Source organism: Bombina bombina, chromosome 1 (genome assembly GCF_027579735.1).
Source record: "Bombina bombina isolate aBomBom1 chromosome 1, aBomBom1.pri, whole genome shotgun sequence".
Taxonomy (NCBI): domain Eukaryota; kingdom Metazoa; phylum Chordata; class Amphibia; order Anura; family Bombinatoridae; genus Bombina; species Bombina bombina.
Genome location: NC_069499.1, coordinates 1,553,653,089 through 1,553,679,604, shown reverse-complemented (window position 1 = coordinate 1,553,679,604; position 26,516 = coordinate 1,553,653,089). Strand labels below are relative to the sequence as shown.

General features: G+C 40.8%; 1 protein-coding gene across 1 annotated transcript in view; it reads left to right on the top strand.

The window, feature by feature from the left end:
* The window catches only part of FBF1 (Fas binding factor 1), a 208,204-nt gene that overhangs the window by 105,210 nt on the left and 76,478 nt on the right, over positions 1-26,516 (top strand). The window contains exons 20-23 of the mRNA XM_053709181.1: positions 13,516-13,722; positions 13,799-13,906; positions 21,023-21,162; positions 21,270-21,388. Of these exons, the coding sequence (XP_053565156.1) occupies positions 13,516-13,722; positions 13,799-13,906; positions 21,023-21,162; positions 21,270-21,388 (574 nt within the window). The remainder of the gene's footprint in view (positions 1-13,515; positions 13,723-13,798; positions 13,907-21,022; positions 21,163-21,269; positions 21,389-26,516) is intronic.

Sequence of the window (26,516 nt, the reverse complement as noted above, 5' to 3'; positions counted from 1 at the left end):
CAGCAGGCTCCGTTTGAGCCAATGCATTCTGTAAATATTAAGTTGTTATCTTGGAAAGTTTTGTTTCTTATTGCTATTTCTTCTGCCCGCAGTGTTTCTGAACTCTCGGCTCTGCAGTGCGATTCTTCTTACCTTAGTTTTCATGCGGCTAAGGTGGTCCTTCTTACTTAATTGGGGTTTCTCCCTAAGGTGGTTTCAGATAGAAATATTAATCAGGAAATCGTCGTTCCTTCTCTCTGTCCTAATCCTCCTTCTCAAAAGGAACGTCCGTTGCATAACTTGGATGTTGTGCACACTCTAAAATTCTACCTACAGGCTACTAAGGATTTTCGCCAGTCTTCTGCCCTGTTTGTTTCTCAGGAAAGCGTAGGGGTCAGAAGGCTACTTCTCTTTCCCTCTGGTTGAGAAGTATTATTCGTTTTGCTTATGAGACTGCTGGACACCAGCCTCCTGAGAGAATTACGGCTCATTCCACTAGGGCTGTCTTCTCTTCTAGGGCTTTCAAGATTGAAGCTTCTGTGAAACAGATTTTCAAGCCGGCAACTTGGTCCTCTCTGCATACTTTTTCCAAATTTTACAAGTTTGATACGTTTGCCTCGGCTGAGGCTTCTTTTGGGAGAAAGGTTCTTCATGCGGTGGTGCCTTCGGTTTAGGCCTGCTGTCTTGTTCTCCCTCTCTGTTCATTCCATGTCCTCTAGCTTGGGTATTGGTTCCCACTAGTGATTCGAATGACGTTGTAGACTCTCCATGTTTAGGAAAGAAAACAAAATTTATGCTTACCTGATAAATTTCTTTCTTTCCGGACATGGAGAGTCCACAACCCCACCCTTAATTAAGACAGTATTTTTTGTTAAACCTCAGTCACCTCTACATCTTTGTGTTATCTTCTTTTTCCTTCTTAATACAGGGAGAGTCCACAGCTGCATTCATTATTTGTGGGAAATACTGAACCTGGCCACCAGGAGGAGACAGACACCCCAGCCAAAGGCTTAAATACCTCCCCCACTTCCCTCATCCCCCAGTCATTCTTTGCCTTTCATCACAGGAGTTTGGTAGAGAAGTGTCAGAAGATTTCGGAGTAGTTCCTTAGGAAGGGTAGCTACTCTTCGAGATGGGACTGGAGTTTTAAGTAGTCTTGTCAGCCTCTCAGTGAGAGCATTGATGAAAGTTAGAGTCTGGAGATGCAGGGAGAGTCTTTCTGCAAAACCATTCAGACTCATATTAACAGCTCCTAAGCAAACAGTGTTGACGAGTTTCGCTGCCTGCTTTTTCACTCAAGTCCATGTCAGAAGCAACGCTACAGTCTGTCAAACTTGAAGGACCGTGTTTTCTGTTCCGCGGCATAGATTCATTAAGATTGTTTCATTTTTTATACATATGTTAACTATAGAAGACAGGGTCACAGTGGGACTCCTTTTATCTTTATGGAATCAAGGGTTAATATCCCCTCAGGGGGATTATTGAACAGTGGGGTTTTTAATCATATTTGTTATGTTATTTCTGCTGCTTTATGTGTAGAGACGTTTGGGCTCATAGGCTGATCGGAATGTACAGGTTATTTTTTTTATTATTCATATTTGAGAGCTGCACAGTTTTATTAAGCTGGCGCGCTTTTCCTTAGCAGGGGAGGTCCTGCATGACGCACCGAGTGACCGGGAGTGGTCAAGTTTTTTTCCATTTCCTATTCCTGACTGAGTGTCTGCGGAGAGGAGCGAGTTTCTCTATCTGTCTGGGTCATAGGAGGTGGTGAGTGCCCCAGCCATTGGGGGTATAAGGTGCCATTCCTATTATTTAAATTAGACGACTTATGGAGGATTCTGAAAATTTAGAGGGGGATCCCTTTAATACAGAATTTGATACCTGTGTATATTGTGCGGAGGCCCAGGTAGTCCAGCCCTCGCAATTATGTTTCGTATGCCGCTACAGAGTGTTTTCATCAACCAATGTTGAGATGTTAGAGACCACTGAGCCGTCCGCCTCTGAGGATTCCTCGTCCCAGGAAGTGTGTTCCCTAGAATCTTCTGTTCCTACACATGCAGTTTCCCCGGGTACCGCTGATCCTCCGCCTGAAGGTTTTTTTTCCACAGATGTTACTGTGCAGTTCCGCATGGCCATCTCTATGGCTTTAGGGATTTTGCCTCTTCCTGCTACGTGCAAGCAAAGGGTTAATCCATGCACTCCTGCTCAGGGACTGTCGTGTAAATTGACGATTGTATCCGATCAGTCATCTGGGGATGCGGTTCCCTCTGAGGCTTCAGAGGTAGGACCTCCAGGGTCGGAGTCTTCTGATTTGATTCCTCCGACTGAAGAGGATTTAGCATTTAGATTTATAATGGTACGCCTGCGCTTGCTTTTTGTGATGTTAGAGATTCCTAGTACTGATCTGTCAGTCTAATCTCAGTCCTCTAAATCAGATAGCGATCTGGATTAGACGGGTGGAGTAGGATGGAGATTCTATTCCTTCTCGTCTATATATATATATATATATATATATATATATATATAGTAACAAAAACTTGCACTCACTGGACTTTTTCAAACACCAAAACACCCTGGCTGATGAAATTGAAGTGAGAGTGCTCATCCTGGAACTATATATATATATATATATATATATATATATATATATATATATATATATATATATATATATATATATATATATATAGAGCTCTATAGGGTTTGTGTCATATGACAGGCAGGACCTGTTTTTGCACATTCCTTCTTGGCTACCACTTTTGTGCACTTGCCTATTTTCCTTTTCTAGTCCATTTCAGGATAGTTTTTTGGTTAGAGCTCTTGGTTGTTGTAGAAACTATTTTTGGGAAGACGTTTCGTCATATGGGATATTAGATACAGACGACTTCGGTTGTCAGAATTCTGGAGACTTCCTGTGGAAGCATCTCGGTCTCAGTTCGAGGTGATGGTTCCCTCGATATTTTTGAGACAGATTTAAGCCATGGAGCTTATATTCATTATCTGACTTATTGTCAGCTTTCTAGCATAAGCTGGAACTTCAGAATTTTATGTTTAACCCCTTGAGTTGCTCTGGCAGATTTGTCGGTTAACTCTACTCTTTCCTTCTACTCGAGAGGAGTTATTTCCGTGTTGACCTGAGCTATTCCGGTTAGTCCAGGCAGAGCAGGTCCATCTAACCTAGATGACAGGAAAGACCTATTTTAGGTACTATCTTGGATGGGCACTTGATTCTGAATCATATAGGATCCAGGGGTCCTAGAGGCCGGAGCTAGGCTTTACATCCAGCCTTCTGGGTAGTTTTTCTTCTCTTGATTTTGTCTTTCGGCAAAGAGAGGGAAGCTTTTCAGCTGACTTTTGTAGTCATTGTCCCGGTACCTATAGCAGTGTGAGAATATTTTCATTCCACTGTTGGTTTCATGCTCCAATAAAGGGAGGTTTCTCCCGGCCTATTTGGGTTCTATGGTCCTTAAGCAGAGCTTATCATTTCTCCTTCTTTTTGGGGGAGAATATAAGGTTCTCTCTACCTTTTTGTTCGGGAGGAACACTGCAGGATCTCTGTTGAGACATATCTTTCCTTAGTCATTCCTTTTTTTGGGTAAAACCCGGTTCTTATGGACCATCTCTCCCAGTAAACCTCATTTCTGATCCTAGTTTTTTTGGGGGGATCTGGGATTTAACTTGGCAGTATCCCGATTCCAGAATTATCAGATAGCGCCCTGGTCTTGGCAATTCTGGTTTACTTACCATCGTCTGTTAGACGACTTGTAGGGATTTTCATAGGTCTTCTTTGATCCTCAGAGATGGATCTAGACCAGAGTTCTCTGGTATAGGCGCCAGGGTGGATCCCCGGATGCTAAATTGGTCTTTACAGGCAGGAAGATTTTTCCTTAGATATTGTGAAGTTAGAGTTTACTTCATCAGGTTGGGCCCTACAGATCCCCTTTAGGCCCTCCCTGGCTCTGTGGTGGTGGTGGGGGGGGGTGATGTTTTGTCCTTGGGCTCTTCTTGGGTTTCTTCCTTTGACAGGTCTCATTTCAGCCGTGGCCGAGACATCGGCGTGGCGCTGTTTGAATCTTTCTTAACAGATTTACCTGGAATAACGGTTGGGAGAATCGTTCTCCAGTGTCCTTGTCCAGATCTCCCTGTCCTGAGGGACATTTCTCTTAGCTCTCCCGGGGCGGTTTTGACTTAAGTTGCAAGCCTGTCAGTTTGAGGAGAGCGTGTCCTATGGGGGACCGTGGATTCAGGAGAAAACCTCCCGATTATTCTTATGGTTCCTCAGGCAAGCATTTGGCTCTGAGGGTTTGTTTTTCTGGGTTCGTCCCAGTGTATAGATTCTAGTCAGCTTTTTTCTCTCAGTAGATTATATCTCTTTCTGATAGAGGTGAAATCTGAAGGATTTAGTTAGTCAGAGACATATAGGTATAAATAAATATGTAACGTATGTGTCCACAGAGATAGATAAAACCACAATGGATAATAATAGATCTTATCTTACTTAAAATAATATAAAATTTGTTTTTTTTTCACGACCACATTTTTTATATTTTTATATCTGACTTTTTTTTTTGGCTAATTTTTCACACCACATTTGGATTAATCACCACTTGGAGGACTGCTATTTATTTATTTATTTCACATGATGAACTATTGCACAGATTGGACTATTAATTAAGCTTCTTCTTCTTCATTTGTATTCATCCATTTTTTAACTCGGCGCTGCAACTCATTTACTGTTGATATCTATTTGTTGACATTTCATATCACTAACCGCTTCTCTCAAGTGGTTTTAAGTGGTTTTTATGTTTTTTATATTTTGTCATGGATCCATGCATTTGTTTGTAATTAATGTTATACTATTTCTCTTGTAAGGTGTATCCAGTCCACGGATCATCCATTACTTGTGGGATATTCTCCTTCCCAACAGGAAGCTGCAAGAGGATCACCCACAGCAGAGCTGTCTATATAGCTCCTCCCCTAACTGCCCACCCCCAGTCATTCTCTTGCAGCTCTCGACAATGGAAGTAGCATAGAGAGATGTGGTGAATTAATGTAGTTTATCTTCAATCAAAAGTTTGTTATTTTCAAATGGTACTGGAGTTGTACTATTTTAGCCTCAGGCAGAATTGAAGAAGAGTCTGCCTGTGGTCTTTGATGATCTTAGCAGGTTGTAACTAAGATCCATTGCTGTTCTCACACATAACTGAAGAGATAGGTAACTTCAGCTGGGGGAATAGCGTGCAGGGTCTCCTGCTCTGAGGTATGTGCAGTTTTAAATTTTTCTAGAGAAATGAATATGCTAGAAAATGCTGACAATACCGGATTTATTTTAAGGTAAGCCTGATTACAGTGATTTAATAACGACTGGTATCATGCTTGCTGTAAAGGGTAATATTTATATTATTTACTCACATTACTGAATAGATATAACGTTTGCTTGAAGTGTATAAACGTTTTTTACATATTGGTGATAAAACTTTATTCTGGGGCCCAGTTTTTTCCACATGGCTGTCTAGATTTTCCTAGGGATAGTTTTTTAAGGCCCTCTCACTGTGAGTACAGGTTGGGAGGGGCCTATTCTCTCGAGATTCTCAGGATGTTTGTACCTATACCAGGTTACCCATTAATGGGTCGTGGTTCAGGGATCCTCAGGCGAAGATAATGGATCATTAGCGGTGCCTTGGAGGTTCAATACAACCTTTCTCTTCTTCTGCCTTATCACTCTCTCGAGTGATAGTTCGATCCTAGCAGGAGCAGGCGTCAGTGAGACTGATTACTCCGTTTGTCACCGCAAGATCGTGTTCGCAGTCTAGGGGTTTCGCCTCCATGAGGGTTACCTTGTCAAAGTGATCTGCTGGGTCGATCTGCTTCATCGAATCTTATTCCGCTGCAGCGGACTGCGAGAGGTAGCTTGGTCTTAGTCGAGAGAGGGATTTCTCTTGTTAAGTGTATCCAGTCCACGGATCATCCATTACTTGTGGGATATTCTCCTTCCCAACAGGAAGTTGCAAGAGGATCACCCACAGCAGAGCTGCTATATAGCTCCTCCCCTAACTGCCATATCCAGTCATTCTCTTGCAAGTCTCAACAAAGATGGACGTAGTAAGAGGAGAGTGGTGTATTATAGTTAGTTTCTTAACTTCAATCAAAAGTTTGTTATTTTTAAATGGTACCGGAGTGTACTGTTTTATCAAAGGCAGCATTAGAAGAAGAATCTGCCTGTGATTTCTATGATCTTAGCAGAAGTAACTAAGATCCATTGCCGTTCTCACATATTCTGAGGAGTGAGGTAACTTCAGAGAGGGAATGGCGTGCAGGTTTTCCTGCAATAAGGTATGTGCAGTAAACATATTTCTAGGGATGGAACTTGCTAGAAAAATGCTGCTGATACCGGATTAATGTAAGTTAAGCCTAAATGCAGTGATTTAATAGCTACTGGTATCAGGCTTATTAACAGAGATACATACTCTTATAAAAGTGTAATATAAAACGTTTGCTGGCATGTTTAATCGTTTTTATATATGCTTTGGTGATAAAACTTATTGGGGTCTAGTTTTTTCCACATGGCTGGCTTTATTTTTGCCTAGAAACAGAGGCTTTCCACTGTTATAGTATAAAAGTTACAGTTGGTGCAGTTAAAATTACAAACTGTGACATTCAGCTTCCCTCAGCAGTCCCCTGCATGCTATAGGACATCTCTGATGGGCTCAAAAGGCTTCAAAAGTAGGAGCTGTGGCAGTTGTTATGACTGTTTAAAAAACATATTTTTCATTTTGTTAATCTGTTTTTTGTATTAAGGGGTTAATCATCCATTTGCAAGTGGGTGCAATGCTCTGCTAACTTGTTACATACACTGTAAAAACTTTGTTAGTGTAACTGCCTTTTTTCACTGTTATTTCAAATTTTGCCAAAATTTGTTTCTCTTAAAGGCACAGTAACGTTTTTTATATTGCTTGTTAACTTTGTTTAAAGTGTTTTCCAAGCTTGCTAGTCTCATTGCTAGTCTGTACAAACATGTCTGACACAGAGGAAACTACTTGTTCATTATGTTTAAAAGCCATGGTGGAGCCCCATAGGAGAATGTGTACTAAATGTATTGATTTCACCTTAAACAGTAAAGATCAGTCTTTATCTATAAAAGAATTGTCACCAGAGGGGTCTGTCGAGGGGGAAGTTATGCCGACTAACTCTCCCCACGTGTCGGACCCTTCGCCTCCCGCTCGAGGGACGCACGCTAATATGGCGCCAAGTACATCAGGGATGCCCATAGCGATTACTTTGCAGGACATGGCTGCAATCATGAATAATACCCTGTCACAGGTATTAGCCAGATTGCCTGAATTGAGAGGCAAGCGCGATAGCTCTGGGGTTAGACGAGATACAGAGCGCGTAGATGCTGTAAGAGCCATGTCTGATACTGCGTCACAATATGCAGAACCTGAGGACGGAGAGCTTCAGTCTGTGGGTGACGTCTCTGAATCGGGGAGACCTGATTCAGAGATTTCTAATTTTAAATTTAAGCTTGAGAACCTCCGTGTGTTACTTGGGGAGGTATTAGCTGCTCTGAATGACTGTGACACAATTGCAGTGCCAGAGAAATTGTGTAGGCTGGATAAATACTATGCAGTGCCGGTGAGTACTGATGTTTTTCCAATACTTAAAAGGCTTACAGAAATTATTAGTAAGGAGTGGGATAGACCCGGTGTGCCCTTTTCCCCACCTCCTATATTTAGAAAAATGTTTCCAATAGATGCCACTACACGGGACTTATGGCAGACAGTCCCTAAGGTGGAGGGAGCAGTTTCTACTTTAGCAAAGCGTACCACTATCCCGGTTGAGGACAGTTGTGCTTTTTCAGATCCAATGAATAAAAAATTAGAGGGTTACCTTAAGAAAATGTTTATTCAACAAGGTTTTTATTTTACAGCCCCTTGCATGCATTGCGCCTGTCACTGCTGCGGCAGCGTTCTGGTTTGAGGCCCTGGAAGAGGCCATCAATACAGCTCCATTGACTGAAATTATTGACAAGCTTAGAACACTTAAGCTAGCTAACTCATTTGTTTCTGATGCCATTGTTCATTTGACTAAACTAACGGCTAAGAATTCCGGATTCGCCATCCAGGCGCGTAGGGCGCTATGGCTTAATTCCTGGTCAGCTGATGTGACTTCAAAGTCTAAATTACTTAACATTCCTTTCAAGGGGCAGACCTTATTCGGGCCTGGTTTGAAAGAAATTATTGCTGACATTACTGGAGGTAAGGGTCATACCCTTCCTCAGGACAGGGCCAAATCAAGGGCCAAACAGTCTAATTTTCGTGCCTTTCGAAATTTCAAGGCAGGTGCAGGATCAGCTCCCTCTACTTCAAAACAAGAGGGAACTTTTCCTCAATCTAAGCAGGCCTGGAAACCTACCCAGTCCTGGAACAAGGGCAAGCTGGCCGAAAGCCTGCTGCTGCCTCCAAGACAGCATGAAGGAGCGGCCCCCTATCCAACAACAGATCTAGTAGGGGGCAGACTCTCTCTCTTCGCCCAGGCGTGGGCAAGAGATGTTCAGGATCCCTGGGCGTTGGAGATCATATATCAGGGATATCTTCTGGACTTCAAAGCTTCTCCCCCACAAGGGAGATTTCACCTTTCAAGATTATCTGCAAACCAGATAAAGAAAGAGGCATTCCTAAGCTGCGTGCAAGACCTCCTTGTAATGGAAGTGATCCATCCAGTTCCGCGGACGGAACAAGGACAGGGGTTTTATTCAAATCTGTTTGTGGTTCCCAAAAAAGAGGGAACCTTCAGACCAATTTTGGATCTAAAGATCCTAAACAAATTCCTCAGAGTTCCATCATTCAAGATGGAAACTATTCGAACCATTTTACCCATGATCCAAGAGGGTCAGTACATGACCACAGTGGACTTAAAGGATGCCTACCTTCACATTCCGATCCACAAGAATCATCATCGGTTCCTGAGGTTTGCCTTTCTAGACAGGCATTACCAGTTTGTAGCTCTTCCATTTGGGTTGGCTACAGCCCCAAGAATTTTTACAAAGGTTCTGGGCTCACTTCTGGCGGTTCTAAGACCGCGAGGCATAGCGGTGGCTCCTTACCTAGACGACATCCTGATACAGGCGTCAAGCTTTCAAATTGCCAAGTCTCATACAGAGATAGTTCCGGCATTTCTGAGGTCGCATGGGTGGAAAGTGAACGAAGAAAAGAGTTCTCTATCTCCTCTCACAAGGGTTTACTTCCTAGGGACTCTGATAGAGTCTATAGAAATGAAAATGTACCTGACGGAGTCCAGGTTATCAAAACTTCTAAATGCTTGCCGTGTTCTTCACTCCATTCCGCGCCCCACGGTGGCTCAGTGCATGGAAGTAATCGGCTTAATGGTAGCGGCGATGGACATAGTGCCATTTGCGCGCCTGCATCTCAGACCGCTGCAATTATGCATGCTCAGTCAGTGGAATGGGGATTACACAGATTTGTCCCCTCTACTAAATCTGGATCAGGAAACCAGAGATTCTCTTCTCTGGTGGTTATCTCGGGTCCATCTGTCCAAAGGTATGACCTTTCGCAGGCCAGATTGGACCATTGTAACAACAGACGCCAGGCTTCTAGGTTGGGGTGCAGTCTGGAACTCCCTGAAGGCTCAGGGTTCATGGACTCAGGAGGAGAAACTCCTCCCAATAAATATTCTGGAGTTAAGAGCAATATTCAATGCTCTTCTAGCTTGGCCTCAGTTAGCAACACTGAGGTTCATCAGATTTCAGTCGGACAACATCACGACTGTGGCTTACAGCAGCCCCCTGAAAGAATTACAGCTCATTCTACTTGAGCTGTGGCTTCCACCTGGGCCTTTAAAAATGAGGCCTCTGTTGAACAGATTTGCAAGGCTGCGACTTGGTCTTCACTTCATACCTTTTAAAAATTTTACAAATTTGATACTTTTGCTTCTTCGGAGGCTGTTTTTGGGAGAAAGGTTCTACAGGCAGTGGTTCCTTCCGTTTAAGTTCCTGCCTTGTCCCTCCCATCATCCGTGTACTTAAGCTTTGGTATTGGTATCCCACAAGTAATGGATGATCCGTGGACTGGATACACTTAACAAGAGAAAACATAATTTATGCTTACCTGATAAATTTATTTCTCTTGTAGTGTATCCAGTCCACGGCCCGCCCTGTCCTTTTAAGGCAGGTCTAAATTTTAATTAAACTTCAGTCACCACTGCACCCTATGGTTTCTCCTTTCTCGTCTTGTTTCGGTCGAATGACTGGGTATGGCAGTTAGGGGAGGAGCTATATAGCAGCTCTGCTGTGGGTGATCCTCTTGCAACTTCCTGTTGGGAAGGAGAATATCCCACAAGTAATGGATGATCCGTGGACTGGATATACTACAAGAGAAATAAATTTATCAGGTAAGCATAAATTATGTTTTTTTCTGAGAGGTTATGGTCCTCTCCTTCAGCACGTAAGCTGGTTTCTCGTTATCTGTCATAGGTGTGGAGGACCCCTGCTGTTGGGAAGAGCAAGCTTCGTCCTGGCACTCTTTTCTGGCCTGCCAGGGTTCCCTTTTTTGTCCTCCAGGATGATCTGGAGAAGGGCTTTCTTAACTAGTTACTTGTTGGGACAGTTTTCTGGGCTCTGTCTGTTTCTCCTGCTCTAGAGGCTCGTTGAGCTTCCGGGCGTACCGTTTTTTTGCTAGGGCTCTGACTGTGTTCAGGCCGGTGAGTCGATCGGATGCTCCTTCTTGAAACCTAGATCTTATTCTTAGGGGGTACATCGGTCTGCTTTTGTACCAATGCAGGAGGTGGTCTTTGAATTTTTTCTTCAATGATCTACTCCGTCTGTAGATTGCTTCTACGTGCAATAGTCTCTGTGTTGCAACCTTGCAATACGTACTCCTTATTGGGGTTTCCTCTATAATAGGACTGTTCTACGACCCTGGTTAGGTTTCTTCCTAAAGTTGTGTCTATTTGTGACTTCAATCGAGAGATTGTAGTCTTTTTTTTATATGTTCTATTCCTTGTCTAGAGGGAAAAGGGTTTTCTCTTTTTATGTAATCGTGCCTTGATGTCATTTTCAGACTACATAAGAATAGACAGATTTCTCTGTTGAATACAGATGGCCCTCGGTTTAAGCCGGTTCAATTTGCGCCGTTTGCGCTGTTTTTTTCAGTCATGTGACTGCTTTGAAAAGCATTGAAAAGCAGTGCACTAATTAAAATAGCCAGTAGGTGGAGCTGTCCGCTTGTGTTGCAGCAAAGTTATGCAAGCTTAGCAGCTCTGTAATTAATCTGTGTACACATAACAGACATTAGCTATCGAGCAGCTTTCAAAGCAGCAAGATCTAGTAGCCACTTTCCTATTATCTTCCTGTCCAGCTGCTTGAGGTGAGGGTGCTTAATCAGTCCAGATTGGAATGCATAGAATAGGTGCAGACCCAATATTATCCAACATGCTAATAATGCAGAGAACTGTTTGCAGAAAAATGCAAGTAAAAAAATGTTTTTGTTCATTAAACTTAGTTTGATGATACAGTCTGTTGTATGATTATTAGCAAATGTTTTTGTTCACTAAACTTAGTTTGATGATACAGTCTGTTGTGTGATTATTTAATTAGGTTTATAATTCTGTTTAGCATTTAAAGTCTTCATTTCAAAGCTTTAGAAATAATGTATTAGGTGTTACTTATGTCCATTTTGAGAGGGGCCTGGAATCTAACTCCCTCACTTCCCATTGACTTACATTATAAACTGGGTTTCAATTTATAACGGTTTCGATTTACAACCATTCCTTCTGGAACCTAACCCTGGCGTAAACTGAGGGCTACCTGTATTTGTATCTGGGAGACGCAAGGGCCAGAAGGCATTGGCGACTTCCTTATTTTTAGTTGAGGAGTGTCTTCCGCTTGACATAGGAGACAGCGGGACACAAGCCTCCTCAGAGGGTTACGGCTCAGTTCGAGAGCAGTGATGTCATCTTGGGTCTCTGGCATGAGATCTCTATGGATCTGATTGTTGAACGGCTACTTGGTCCTCCTTGCTTTCTTTTTCCTTTTTGCTTCTGTTGAAGCAGCCTTCGGGAAATTTGGTTTTGCAGGCTGTGGTGTCCTCAGATGGGAGCCGCCTCTCTCTAATGAATGCAGCTGTGAACCTGTATTAAGAAGGAAAACATAAATTATGCTAACCAGATAATTTCCTTTCCTTCTGTACAGGGAGAGTCCACAGCTCCCGCCCGTGTTCTCTGATGGGCGGCCCTAAATTTTATCTTGTTTTTTCTGGCACCTTTTTCACCCTGATATTTCTCCTACTGTTCCATGTTCCCTCAGTAGAAGGACTGGGGGATGAGGCAAGTGGTGGAGGTATTTAAGCCTTTGACTGGGGTGTCTGCCTCCTCCTGGTGGCCAGGTTCAGTATTTCCCACAAGTAAGGAATGCAGATGTGGACTCTCCCTGTACAGAAGGAAAGGAAATTATCTGGTAAGCATAATTTATGTTTTCCATTTCCCTTCAACTGAATGACTGGGGGTCATGGGTAAGGGAAGTGATAGTTAACAGCTTTGCTGTGGTGCTCTTTGCCTCCTCCTGCTGGCCAGTTGTGAATATCCCACTAGTAATTGGAATGACGTTGTGGACTCTCCATGTCTGGAAAGAAATAAATTTATCAGGTAAGCATATATTTTGTTTTTCTTAAATAACTTTAGCTGATAAAAACTGCAAAACAGTGCACTTTATATTATAAGTGTATGAATGGGGCAGACTCAAGACTGGAGTGCCCCCCCGCCCCCCTCCCAAATAAGGCAAATGGTGTGTGGAGTTTGGTAACTGAAAACCATTTGCAGTATAAAGGAAGTTAATTTATTTAAAAACGTTTAGAGTTATGTTGTTCTTAAGCAACAGAACAGAAATGTCTTGTAATTACAATGTGTTCACTGTCCCTTTAATCAAACAATGTCTGTTTTGTATAGTCAGCTACATAAATTTGCGTTTGTCACAGGAATTAGAAAAAAAATATTTTCAGCCTTGGAATGGGAGCAAAATTTAATAATGAAAGGATATTGCAAGGTTTTGCACTATGATAAGAGGCGGCCTTCAAGGGCTAAGAAATTAGCACATGAGCCTACCTATGTTTAGCTTTCAACTAAAAATACCAAGAGAACAAATCAAATTTGATGTTAAAAGTAAATTGGAAAGTTGTTTAAAATGACATGTCCTATCTAAATCATGAAAGTTTAATTTTGACTGTCAATATTACGTTGAAATTAGCTAATAAACATGCTCAATGTTGGTTACACAAATTATCATTCATGTTTATTTTTGTTAAATTATGCAATTAATTTGTGCTTTTGATTTAAGTAAAATTTATAAATAACAGTAAATGTTATATCAAAAACTCTGTACTTGAACCTCCCAAATTCATTTGTAAACACCTGGAACCCTACATTTTATATCCAGGTACCAATACTTTTCAGGTATACAGAGCAAGGTCTGCTACATCCCCATCTATCCGCAGACTTCATCCTGATACACTGTCTATTTCTTTGCAGGAGCCGCCTGAAGTTGGTGGAGGACTCTGCCAAACAAAGAGAGGAGCGTTTACAAATAGAAATCAAGGAGTTGTCTGCACAGTATATTTCCAAATGCCATAGTGCAGAGCGTGAAAAGTCTGAAATGATGGCCCAGTATCAGAAGAAACTAACAGAGTTCCAGCAGGAGAAGGAGACTGAGGTGGAAAGGATCAGAGAGTTGCAGAGGTGAGAACAGGGAGCAGACCTGGAAGTTCAGACACTTGTGTATTACTATAATAACTGACACATAACCACTCTGCAGGATGTCTGTTCAGGAGATGTGCAAAGACCACCAGGAGCAATTGGAACGGCTCAAGCGGCTCAAGGACCAAGAGATTGATGCAGTGACCAGTGCTTCATCACACACAAGGTTACTAAACATTAGAGAGATGGAATTCATAAGCATTGAACAAACCCCCCAAATAGACAATGTCCACACAAGACCCCTACTTTGTAACACATACAGCACAGCTTGTAGCCCCTGAAGTCCCTCACTGTTTAGTACCAACGGATTAACAAACCTCACCTCTATTAAATCAAGTGATGGTAAATCCAATCATATAACAAATGCTAGAATTTGCCATCACTATAAATTAACATTAGTTTCTTTTATGTAATTGGCAAGAGTCCATGAGCTAGTGACGTATGGGATATACAATCCTACCAGGAGGGGCAACGTTTCCCAAACCTCAAAATGCCTATAAATACACCTCTCACCACACCCACAATTCAGTTTTACAAACTTTGCCTCCTATGGAGGTGGTGAAGTAAGTTTGTGCTAAGATTTCTACGTTGACATGCGCTTCTCAGCATTTTGAAGCCCGATTCCTCTCAGAGTACAGCGAATGTCGGAGGGATGTGAAGGGCGTATCACCTATTGAATGCTATGGTTTTCCTCACGGGAGATCTATTTCATAGGTTCTCTGTTATCAGTCGTAGAGATTCATCTCCTACCTCCCTTTTCAGATCGACGATATACTCTCATGTACCATTACCTCTACTGATAACTGTTTCAGTACTGGTTTGGCTATCTGCTATATGTGGATGGGTGTCTTTTAGTAAGTATGTTTTTATTACTTAAGACACCTCAGCTATGGTTTGGCACTTTATGCATTAATATAAAGTTCTAAATATATGTATTGTACTTATATTTGCCATAAGTCAGGTTCATGTATTTCCTTTTGCAGATTGTCAGTTTCATATTTGGGGAAAGTAAATATTAAGAAATATTTTTCTTACCTGGGGTTTAGTCTTTTTTCAATTGACTACTTTTGTTTCAAATTGCGGGCTGGATTAGGCTCACAGGTGCGCCAAATGCTACACTTCATTGCGTCATTCTTGGCGCTAGAATTTTTTGGCGCGAAAGGCACGTCCGTTGACGCAAGTTCGTCACTTCCGGCGTCGTAGTTGACGCTGAGTTCTTCACACAGGGTTGCGTCGTCAGTGACGCGAGTGTGTCATTTCCGGACAAATTTTTTTCATTATTTATTACCCCATTGCTATTTGCCTCTTGCCTTTTTCTATGTCAGAGGGCTATGCTATTTGCATTTTTTCCCATTCCTGATAATTTTGCTTTATATGTTGTTTTTTCTTTTACATTTTGCAAGATGTCTCAATCTGATCCAGTCTCAGAAGTATCTGTTGGAACTTTGCTGCCTGACATCGGTTCTACCAAAGCTAAGTGCATTTGTTGTAAAATTGTGGAGATTATATCTCCGAATGTCATTTGTATTAGTTGTCATGATAAACTTTTACATGCAGATAGTGTGTCCATCAGTAATAGTACATTGCCGGTTGCAGTTCCTTCAACTTCTAATGTACATGATATACCTATGAATTTTAAAGAATTTGTTACTGATTCTATTCAGAAGGCTTTGTCTGCATTTCCACCTTCTAATAAACGTAAAAGGTCTTTTAAAACTTCTCATAAAGTTGATGAAATTTCAAATGACCGACAACATAATGAATTATCCTCCTCTGATGAGGATCTATCTGATTCAGAAGATCCTTCCTCAGATATTGATACGGACAAGTCTACTTATTTATTTAAAATGGAGTATATTCGTTCTTTGTTAAAAGAAGTGTTAATTACTTTGGATATTGAGGAAGCCAGTCCTCTTGATATTAAAACTAGTAAACGTTTAAATTCTGTTTTTAAACCTCCTGTGGTTACTCCAGAGGTTTTTCCTATTCCTGATGCTATTTCTGATATGATTTCTAAGGAATGGAATAAGCCGGCTACTCCTTTTAATCCTTCTTCAAGGTTTAAAAAATTGCATCCTTTACCAGCAATTTCAATAGAGTTTTGGGAAAAGATCCCCAAAGTTGATGGGGCTATTTCTACTCTTGCTAAACGAATCACTATTCCTATGGAAGATAGTACTTCCTTTAAAGATCCTTTAGATAGGAAACTTGAATCTTATCTAAGGAAAGCCTATTTATATTCTGGTCATCTTCTTAGGCCTGCAATTTCTTTGGCTGATGTTGCAGCTGCATCAACTTTTTGGTTGGAGAATTTAGCGCAACAAGAATTGGATTCTGACTTATCTAGCATTGTTCGCTTACTGCAACATGCTAATCATTTTATTTGTGATGCTATTTTTTATATCAAAATTAATGTTAGATCCATGTATTTAGCTATTTTAGCTAGAAGAGCTTTGTGGCTTAAATCTTGGAATGTTGATATGACATCTAAGTCTAGATTACTATCTCTTTCTTTCCAAGGTAATCATTAATTTGGTTCTAAGTTGGATTCTATTATTTCAACTGTTACTGGGGGGAAGGGAGTTTTTTTGCCTCAGAATAAAAAAACCTAAGGGTAAATCTAAGACTTCTAATCGTTTTCGTTCCTTTCGTCAAAATAAGGAACAAAAACCTAATCCTTCCCCCCAAGGAATCTGTTTCCAATTGGAAGCCTTCCTCAAATTGGAATAAATCCAAGCCTTTTAAGAAACCAAAGTCAGCCCCTAAGTCCGCATGAAGGTGCGGCCCTCATTCCAGCTCAGCTGGTAGGGGGCAGATTAAGGTTTTTCAAGGATGTTTGGACAAATTCTGTCCAAAATCAATGGATTCAGAGCATTGTCTCTAAGGGGTACCGAATAGGATTCAGAGTAAGACCTCCTGTGAGAAGAGTTTTTCTCTCACGCATTCCAGTAAATCCAGTAAAAGCTCAGGCTTTCCTGAAGTGTGTTTCAGACTTGGAGGTTTCAGGGGTAATCATGCCAGTTCCTTTTCAGGAACAAGGTCTGGGGTTTTATTCAAATCTATTCATTGTCCCAAAGAAAGAAAATTCATTCAGACCAGTTTTGGATCTTAAAATTTTGAATCGTTATGTAAGAGTACCAACTTTCAAGGTAGTGACTATAAGGACTATTCTGCCTTTTGTTCAGCAAGGACAATATATGTCCACAATAGACTTGCAGGATGCATACCTTCATATTCCGATTCATCCAGAACATTATCACTTCCTGAGATTCTCTTTTCTAGACAAGCATTACAAATTTGTTGCTCTTCCATTTGGCCTAGCAACAGCTCCAAGAATCTTTTCAAAGGTTCTGGGTGCCCTACTATCTTTAATCAGAGAACAGGGTATTGCGGTGTTTCCTTATTTGGACGATATCTTGGTACTAGCTCAGTCTTTACTTTCTGCAGAATCTCACACGAATCAACTAGTGTTGTTTCTTCGAAAACATGGTTGGAGGATCAATTTACCAAAAAGTTTCTTGATTCCTCAGACAAGGGTTACCTTTTTAGGCTTCCAGATAGATTCAGTGTCCATGACTCTGTCTCTAACAGACAAGAGACGTTTAAAATTGGTTGCAGCCTGTCGGCACCTTCAGTCTCAGTCATTGCCTTTAGTGGCTATGTTCATGAAAGTTAGGTCTCATGACTGCAGCATCGGACGCTATTCCCTTTGCTCATTTTCACATGAGACCTCTCCAGCTTTGTATGCTGAATCAATGGTGCCGGGATTATACAAAGATATCACAATTAATATCCTTAAATCCCAATGTTCAACACTCTCTGATGTGGTGGTTAAATCACCAGCGTTTAGTTCAAGGGGCCTCTTTTGTTCGGCCAACCTGGACTGTGATCACAACAGATGCAAGTCTTTCAGGTTGGGGAGCTGTCTGGGGATCTCTGACAGCACAAGGGGTTTGGAAATCTCAAGAGGCGAGATTACCAATCAGTATTTTAGAACTCCGTGCAATTCTCAGAGCTCTTCAGTTTTGGCCTCTGTTGAAGAGAGAACCATTCATTTGTTTTCGGACAGACAATATCACAACAGTGGCATATGTCAATCATCAGGGTGGGACTCACAGTCCCCAAGCTTTGAAAGAAGTATCTCGGATACTTGCTTGGGCGGAATCCAGCTCCTGTCTAATCTCTGCGGTGCATATCCCAGGTATAGACAATTGGGAGGCGGATTATCTCAGCCGTCAGACTTTACATCCGGGGGAGTGGTCCCTCCATCCAGATGTGTTTTCTCAGATTGTTCAGATGTGGGGTCTTCGAGAGATAGATCTCATGGCCTGTCATCTAAACAAGAAGCTTCCCAGATACCTGTCCAGGTCCAGGGATTTTCAGGCGGAAGCAGTGGATGCGCTGACACTTCCTTGGTGTTATCAACCTGCTTATATTTTCCTGCCTCTAGTTCTTCCAAGAGTGATCTCCAAAATAATCATGGAACAATCGTTTGTGTTGCTGGTGGCTCCAGCATGGCCCCACAGGTTTCGGTATGCGGATCTTGTTTGGATGTCCAGACCTACTGTCTCAAGGTCCGTTTTTCCTTCAGAATCTCAAATCATTAAATTTGAAGGTATGGAAATTGAACGCTTAGTGCTAAGTCATAGAGGTTTCTCTGACTCAGTGATTAATAATATGTTACAAGCTTGTAAATCTGTCTCTAGAAAGATTTATTATTGAGTTTGGAAGACTTACATTTCATGGTGTTCTTCTCATAAATTCTCTTGGCATTCTTTTAAAATTCCTAGAATTTTACAGTTTCTTCAGGATGGTTTGGATAGGGGTTTGTCTGCAAGTTCCTTGAAGGGACAAATCTCTGCTCTTTCTGTTTTATTTCACAGAAAGATTGCTAAACTTCCTGATATTCACTGTTTTGTACAGGCTTTAGTTCATATTAAGCCTGTCATTAAATCAATTTCTCCTCCTTGGAGTCTTAATTTGGTTTTGAGGGCGTTACAGGCTCCTCCATTTGAGCCTATGCACTCTTTGGACATTAAACTGCTTTCTTGGTAAGTGTTGTTCCTTTTGGCCATCTCTTCTGCTAGAAGAGTTTCTGAGCTATCTGCTCTTTCTTGTGAATCTCCTTTTCTGATTTTTCATCAGGATAAGGCGGTTTTGCGGACTTAATTTAAATTTTTACCTAAGGTTGTGAATTCTAACAACATTAATAGAGAAATTGTTGTCCCTTCCTTGTGTCCTAATCCTATGAATTCTTGGGAAAAATCCTTACATTCTTTGGATGTGGTGAGAGCTTTGAAATATTATGTTGAAGCTATTAAAGATTTCATGAAGACTTCTAGTCTATTTGTTAGATTTTCTGGTCATAGGAAAGGTCAGAAGGCCTCTGCTATTTCCTTGGCTTCTTGGTTAAAGCTTTTGATTCTTCAAGCTTATTTGGAGTCGGGTAATGCCCCGCCTCAGAGAATTACAGCTCATTCTATTAGATCAGTCTCTACTTTGTGGGATTTTGAGAATGAAGCTTCAGTTGATCAGATTTGCAAAGCAGCAACTTTGTCCTCTTTGCATACATTTACTAAATTCTACCGTTGTGATGTATTTGCTTCTTCAGAATCAGTTTTTGGTAGAAAAGTTCTTCAGGCAGCTGTTTCAGTTTGATTCTTCTGCTGATGTTTTAAGTTTTTTTTTTTCATTATAAGAATAACTTATATTTTGGGTTGTGGATTACTTTTTTCAGCGGAAAATGGCTATTGTTTATTTTTATCCCTCCCTCTCTAGTGACTCTTGCGTGGAGTTCCACATCTTGGGTATTGATATCCCATACATCACTAGCTCATGGACTCTTGCCAATTACATGAAAGAAAACATAATTTATGTAAGAATTTACCTGATAAATTAATTTCTTTCATATTGGCAAGAGTCCATGAGGCCCACCCTTTTTATGGTGGTTATGATTTTTTTGTATAAAGCACAATTATTTCCAAATTCCTTTGTTGATGCTTTTTACTCCTTTCTTTATCACCCCACTACTTGGCTATTCGTTAAACTGAATTGTGGGTGTGGTGAGGTGTGTATTTATAGGCATTTTGAGGTTTGGGAAACTTTGCCCCTCCTGGTAGGATTGTATATCCCATGCGTCACTAGCTCATGGACTCTTGCCAATATGAAAGAAAGGAATTTATCAGGTAAATTCTTACATAAATTATGTTTTCTCTCATTGTTTTATAAAAAAAATATGTTAAACCCTATCTGTAAGGAAAACATATTGCTAACACAGCGACACCGGCCGCCCATGGCACATTGCTTTGTCCGATGAGGTGACGTTTTCACCTCTGGACCAATAGCCCTGCTAGGATGTCAGTTGACACACACGGCTATTGGTCTTGAGGTTGAAACGTCACCCCCTGTGAAGAAAGCGCTGTCAGCAGCCGGAGGTGCAGAGTTAGCGATATACTTGACTTACAGATATGGTGAGTTTAACATCGAATTTTACGAAACGATGAGAGAAACTGTTTATTTTTAGTGATGGTAAATCCTAGCGTTTGTTATACGCTTGGGTTTACTATCACTTCAAGGATAGCAAGACCACAGACATTTTTTTCTGGGAAGGACCAAAAAAATAATAATAATGCTCCCAAGATGACAATATCCGTGGCAATATGTGCAGTAGGGGTTCTAATGTAGTACAAATGTGAGAAATTAGTTAAAAAGGTGGCTTATTTGTATTAAGAGTGAGTCAAGTGAGAGTTTATGCTTACATATATAGATTGAATTTCCCACGTGAGCTCTCTACTTAAAGGGACATTTCTTTTGTCTTGATTTAGCATAACATATCATCCAACGCTAAACGTTTTTTAAAACAAATTAACATCTTGTTTGCTGTAATTGTTTTTCAAAAGCCAAATTCCACATACCATTTGCTTTATTGGAGGAGCCAAAGGGGGCTTGAGTCTGCAGACAACAAGGCTAGCTACAGTCATAATGTTCTTATAAAATGTGTTGTTTTGCAGTTCTTATCTATTAAAACTAGCTAGGGACAGATATGTAGCAGGGTTAGCTTTGAGAAATCAGCAGGATGCATTTCAAGTTCTAAGAATTACAAAAAATAGCTAAATGACATGAAAAGAGGGCAAAATAAATAATCAACGTACATTGCAAAGTTGTTTTGCTGCCCATAACTAAACATTTTATATAAAAATCTGAAGGTGTTTTACTTTCATTTTAATAGTAATTCCTGCCATACCTAACTTTGTTTGCCTCTGCCCCCCCTGGCTTTCTTTAGGTCATTAAATGGCGTCATTGAGCAGATGGAGTCCTTCTCACACAAGCTAAGTGACCTCTCTCATCGAGTGGAGAACAATCAGTTCAGCACAACCCAGGAACTAGAGATCGGGGTGCGACAACGAGAAGGACAACTAAAAGGTACGTGTCTACAATGCTGACTTTACTGCTTCAGTACATATCACTAGTAGGGAACCTGTTTATAGTAAGACCTTAGTCCATGTGATTTGGTGACATTTGTCTTCTAGCCTTGCAGGAACGTCTGAACCAACAGCAAAGGGAAATGGAGGAGGAGAGGAGCAGTCTACGCACAATTATAACCAACATGGAGACTCGTCTGAGTGAGCAAAGCCGACTGCTTGAGCAGGTGAGATGACAGCTACATTTCTTTAAAATTTTCTGTCATCCAAATGAAAGAGCATGTTTACAGGACATGAAATGCCTTTTGCTAAGATATTGTTATTTTTACATAAAATGTTAAGCAAAAGGTCAGTTGGTGAATTTTCTGCTAACACAACTGGCTGATTGGTACAGCTGAAAGGGACATAATACCCAAATGCTAAATCACATGAAAGTGACGCAGAATAATTATAAGCTGACAAGGAAATATCTCCTAAACATCTCTATGTAAAAAAAGAAGATATTTTACCTCAAAATTTCTTAGTGAACACTTAAAGGACATAATACTCATAAGGAAGAAATGAACAGCAGCCAATCAGCATCAGCAGTGCTGAGGTCATGAACTCTTTTACAGTGATCTCATGAGATTTTATTTAACTCTCATAAGATTTCATAGTAAACTTCCTTAAACTGAATAGGGAAATATCATGAGTATGCATAAAGCACGCTCCCTTGCCTGTCCCAGGACAGACATACTGATTTGCTGCTTAAAGTCCTTTACAATGGGGTTTGGATACTAGGGGTGCTTCCTGTCTTCACTTCTATACAGGACTATAGAATGTGCAGGTCCTGCAGGAGCGAGTTGTTATGACAACTTCCAGCAGTGTTGACAATAGCACTTCAGCTTCTACGCTCTTTCTTTTAAAAAGTTGAGTCGCTCTTTTTACACAAAGTGAGTCACTCCTAACCGGTAGTAAGATCACTAAGGGACAGAGAGGTAAATATATTCAGGAAGGAGAACATTATTTAATCAGACTAAAACACAAGGAAACAAGTTTGTATACAACGATCATGAAAGTGTCTGCTCTCTGGCCCCGGGTAAGAGTAGATTGTAGAAATCAGGGAATTCATTAGCTAGAAGTTGAGGAAAAAATATGCAGGTATTAAACAGAGTGACGTTAATAAAGGATGTGAAACCCTTTACTAGAGCGAGTTGTTCCTATGAAGAAACGCAGGCTTCTGTAGAGAGGGGTGGGCGGGACTTGGCAATTCTGAGCGGCCACTTTCATTTCAAGCCTCTGTTTTAAGCACGCCTGCTCTGAACATGCAACTACCGCCCGCCCCTCTCTACAGAAGCCTGCGTTTCTTCATAAGAACAACTCGCTCTAGTAAAGGGTTTCAAGCAAAATGAATCATACTTCTTAACCAGAGGGACAGAGAAGTAGAAGTGGCCTTCTGACCCTTACACTTTCCAAAGAAAACAACAAACAGTGCAGAAGAGTGCCGAAAATCTTTAGTAGCTTGAAGGTAAAATTTTAGAGCCCGCACAACATCCAGGTTATGCAAAAGACGTTCCTTAAACTAAATTTATGCTTATCTGATAAATTTCTTTCCGGGCATGGAGAGTCCACGACCCCGCCCTCTTTTTAATTATAATTCGGGAGTTATTTTGAGTAAACCTCATGAACCTCTATACCCTTGTGTTTCTTCTTTTTCCATTTTCCTTCAGCCAAATGACTGGGGATTATGGGTAAGGGAAGTTGCACTTAACAGCTTTGCTGGGGTGCTCTTTGCCTCCTCCTGCTGGCCAGGAGTTGAATATCCTACTAGTAATTAGAATGATGTTGTGGACTCTCCATGCCCGGAAATAAAAAATTTTTTATCAGGTAAGCATAAATTGTGTTTTTCATAACATTTTTACGAGTAAAATAAATTTGCAACATCAACTCTGTAATGATCTCTATTTCAAACAAAAGCAACAGCCAGCATCATAGAATTAATATGCATATGGATATTCCTTTGCCTTCGAGGCTTCTACTCTACAGCTTTATAATTAGATTAATTTGCGCTTGGCATAAACATTTGCTGTTTTTATACTGAGACTTCCCTATGTAGCTTTCTGTTTTCTCTACATTCTATTCTGTTTCTGAACTTTAACCACCTTGAGGAGTTGCAAATTCCCTGAAAGGAACATGAATTAAATTTATAGTGTTATCCATTTTACGCTGCATCTTCCTCGTAAAATATAGCAAAAACAAATTAAAGGGACATGAAAGTTAAAATTAAACTAATGCTTTAGATAGATCATGTAATTTTAAGACATTTTCAATTTGACTTCTATTATCAAATTTGCTTTGTTCTTTTAGTATCCTTTGTTGAAAAGCATATGCAGATATTGTCAGCCGCAGCAATGCACTACTGGGAGCTAGCTGGTGATCAGACCACACCCACCTCATAGAACTCATCACTTTACTTGGTGCCCCTTTGACATTACTAGCTTCCTTAAAGGGACAGTAAATACAAAATTAAACTTTCATGATCCAGATAGTAAATACAATTTTAAGCAACTTTCCAATATAATTTTATTATCAAATAGTTTTTTGTTCTCTTGGTATCCTTTGATACCAAGGGCAAGATTTATGATGAGGCAAACGCCCTGATCAGTTGCAGTCTCAATCATTTGAGCCTGCAACTGATATTTATGAAGCAGCGGTTCATAAATTCTCTCCGTACGACTGGAGTTTGAAAGTCACCTCAGATTCATTTGACCATGGTGATTGACAAGCCCTAAAATTGGTTGCATGAGTGTTCTGTCATGTAATGTTAAATATGGGGAACATATCTGCCCCACAATTGGCGATCAAGTGCGGACAGGTTCACTATCCTGTCCACTCACAAATTGATAAATCTTGCCCCAAGTATAACAAAGTAGGATCAGGAAGGAATATGCACTACTAGGAGCTAGCTGCTGATTGGTGGCTAAACATGTCTCTTGTCATTGGCTCACATAGGGCCTGAAGTTGTAAGCATCGCCACAATAGTTATAAAGGTATCTACATCGCAAACGAGATTGCAGGTGAAATCACTATTAAATGGCAGTTTTGCCAAGAGGCGTTTTACTTTGCTTCTCGGGCTATGAATCAAAAATCAAAGTGTTCAAGTCTGTTCCAGTGTGATCAACCACACATTACATTCAGTAAAATGTTTCACACCATAAATATATATGTATTGGTATAACCACTAAGTAATATATCTGCCCTAATCTCAAAGGAAAATTTACCCAATAAATTTCCTGTTTATATTAGAAAATATTTCACGAAGTACAAAATACATAAAAGCTGGTGAGCAGAGTTTTAAATTGCTGGGAATTTCTGACAATTTCTATCGAACCATTGAGTTTTTGGCTCCTATTTTTTATGGCATTTATTAGAAGCACCGCCACCCAAATAAAATCCTCCAAACACCTAATTGCCATCATAAAATTAGCAATTTGATTTTGTTGCTTTATTTGAATAATTTAACATTATGATTTGGGTAACATTTTTGAATGTTTTATTCAATTAGCGATTCTGTCAAATAACTGTGTTTAACCTTTACAAATGGTTTAAACACATAGTTAAAATCCGCTGTGAGTACACCCCTCACATTTTTGTAAATATTTTATTATATCTTTTCATGTGACAACACTGAAGAAATGACACTTTGCTGCAATGTAAAGTATTGAGTGTTACAATGTAAAGTATTGAGTGTACAGCCTGTATAACAGTGTAAATTTGCTGTCCCCTCAAAATAACTCAACACACAGCCTTTAATGTCTAAACCGTTGGCAACAAAAGTGAGTACACCCCTAAGTGGAGATGTCCAAACTGGGCCCAAAGTGTCAATATTTTGTTTGGCCACCATTATTTTCCAAACTGCCTTAACCCTCTTGGGCATGGAGTTCACCAAAGCTTTACAAGTTGCCACTGGAGTCCTCTTCTACTCCTCCATGACGACATCACGGAGCTGGTGGATGTTAGATACCTTGTGCTCCACCACCTTCCGTTTGAGGATGCCCCACAGATGCTCAATAGGGTTTAGGTCTGGAGACATGCTTGGCCAGTCCATCACCTTTACCCTCAGCTTCTTTAGCATGGCAGTGGCCGTCTTGGAGGTGTGTTTGGGGTCGTTATGTTGGAATACTGCCCTGCAGTCCAGTCTCCAAAGGAAGGGGATCATGCTCTGCTTCAGCATGTCACAGTACATGTTGGCATTCATGGTTCCCTCAATGAACTGTAGCTCCCCAGTGCCGGCAGCACTCATGCAGGCCCAGACCATGACACTCCCACCACCATGCTTGACTGTAGGCAAGACACACTTGTCTTTGTACTTCTCACCTGGTTTCCGCCACACACACTTGACATCATCTGAACCAAATAAGTTTATCTTGGTCTCATTGGACCACAGGACATGGTTCCATTAATCCATGTACTTAGTCTGCTTGTCTTCAGCAAACTGTTTGTTGGCTTTCTTGTGCATCATCTTTAGAAGAGGCTTCCTTCTGGAATGACAGCCATGCAGACCAATTTGATGCAGTGTGTGGTGTATGGTCTAAGCACTGACAGGCTGACCCCCCACCCCTTCAACCTCTGCAGCAATGCTGGCAGCACTCATACGTCTAAGACAACCTCTGGATATGACGCTGAGCACGTGCACTCAACTTCTTTGGTCGACCATGGTGAGGCCTGTTTTGAGTGAGACCTGTCCTGTGAAACCGCTGTATGGTCTTGCCCACCATGCTGCAGCTTAGTTTCAGGGTCTTGGCAATCTTCTTATAGTCCAGGCCGCCTTTATGTAGAGCAACAATTCTTTTTTTCAGCTCCTCAGAGTTCTTTGCCTTGAGGTGCCATTTTGAACTTCCAGTGACCAGTATGAGAGAGTGTGAGAGCAATAACACCAAATTTAACACACCTGCTCACCATTCACACCTGAGACCTTGTAACACTAATGAGTCACATGACACCGGGGACGGAAAATGACTAATTGGGCCCAATTTGAACATTTTCACTTAGGGGTGTACTCACTTTTGTTGCCAACAGTTTAGACATTAATGGCTGTGTGTTGAGTTATTTTGAGGGGGCAGCAAATGTACACTTTTATACAGGCTGTACACTCACTACTTTTCATTGTAGCAAAGTGACATTTCTTCAGTGTTGTCACATGAAAAGATATAATAAAATATTTACAAAAATGTGAGGGGTGTACTCACTTTTGTGAGATAGTGTGTGTTTGTGTGTATATATATATATATATATATATATATATATAATTTCTAATCAAAGACACCTCGTATTGTGGTCCACCAACAGAGTTTATCCTAGACCTAATACACCTTT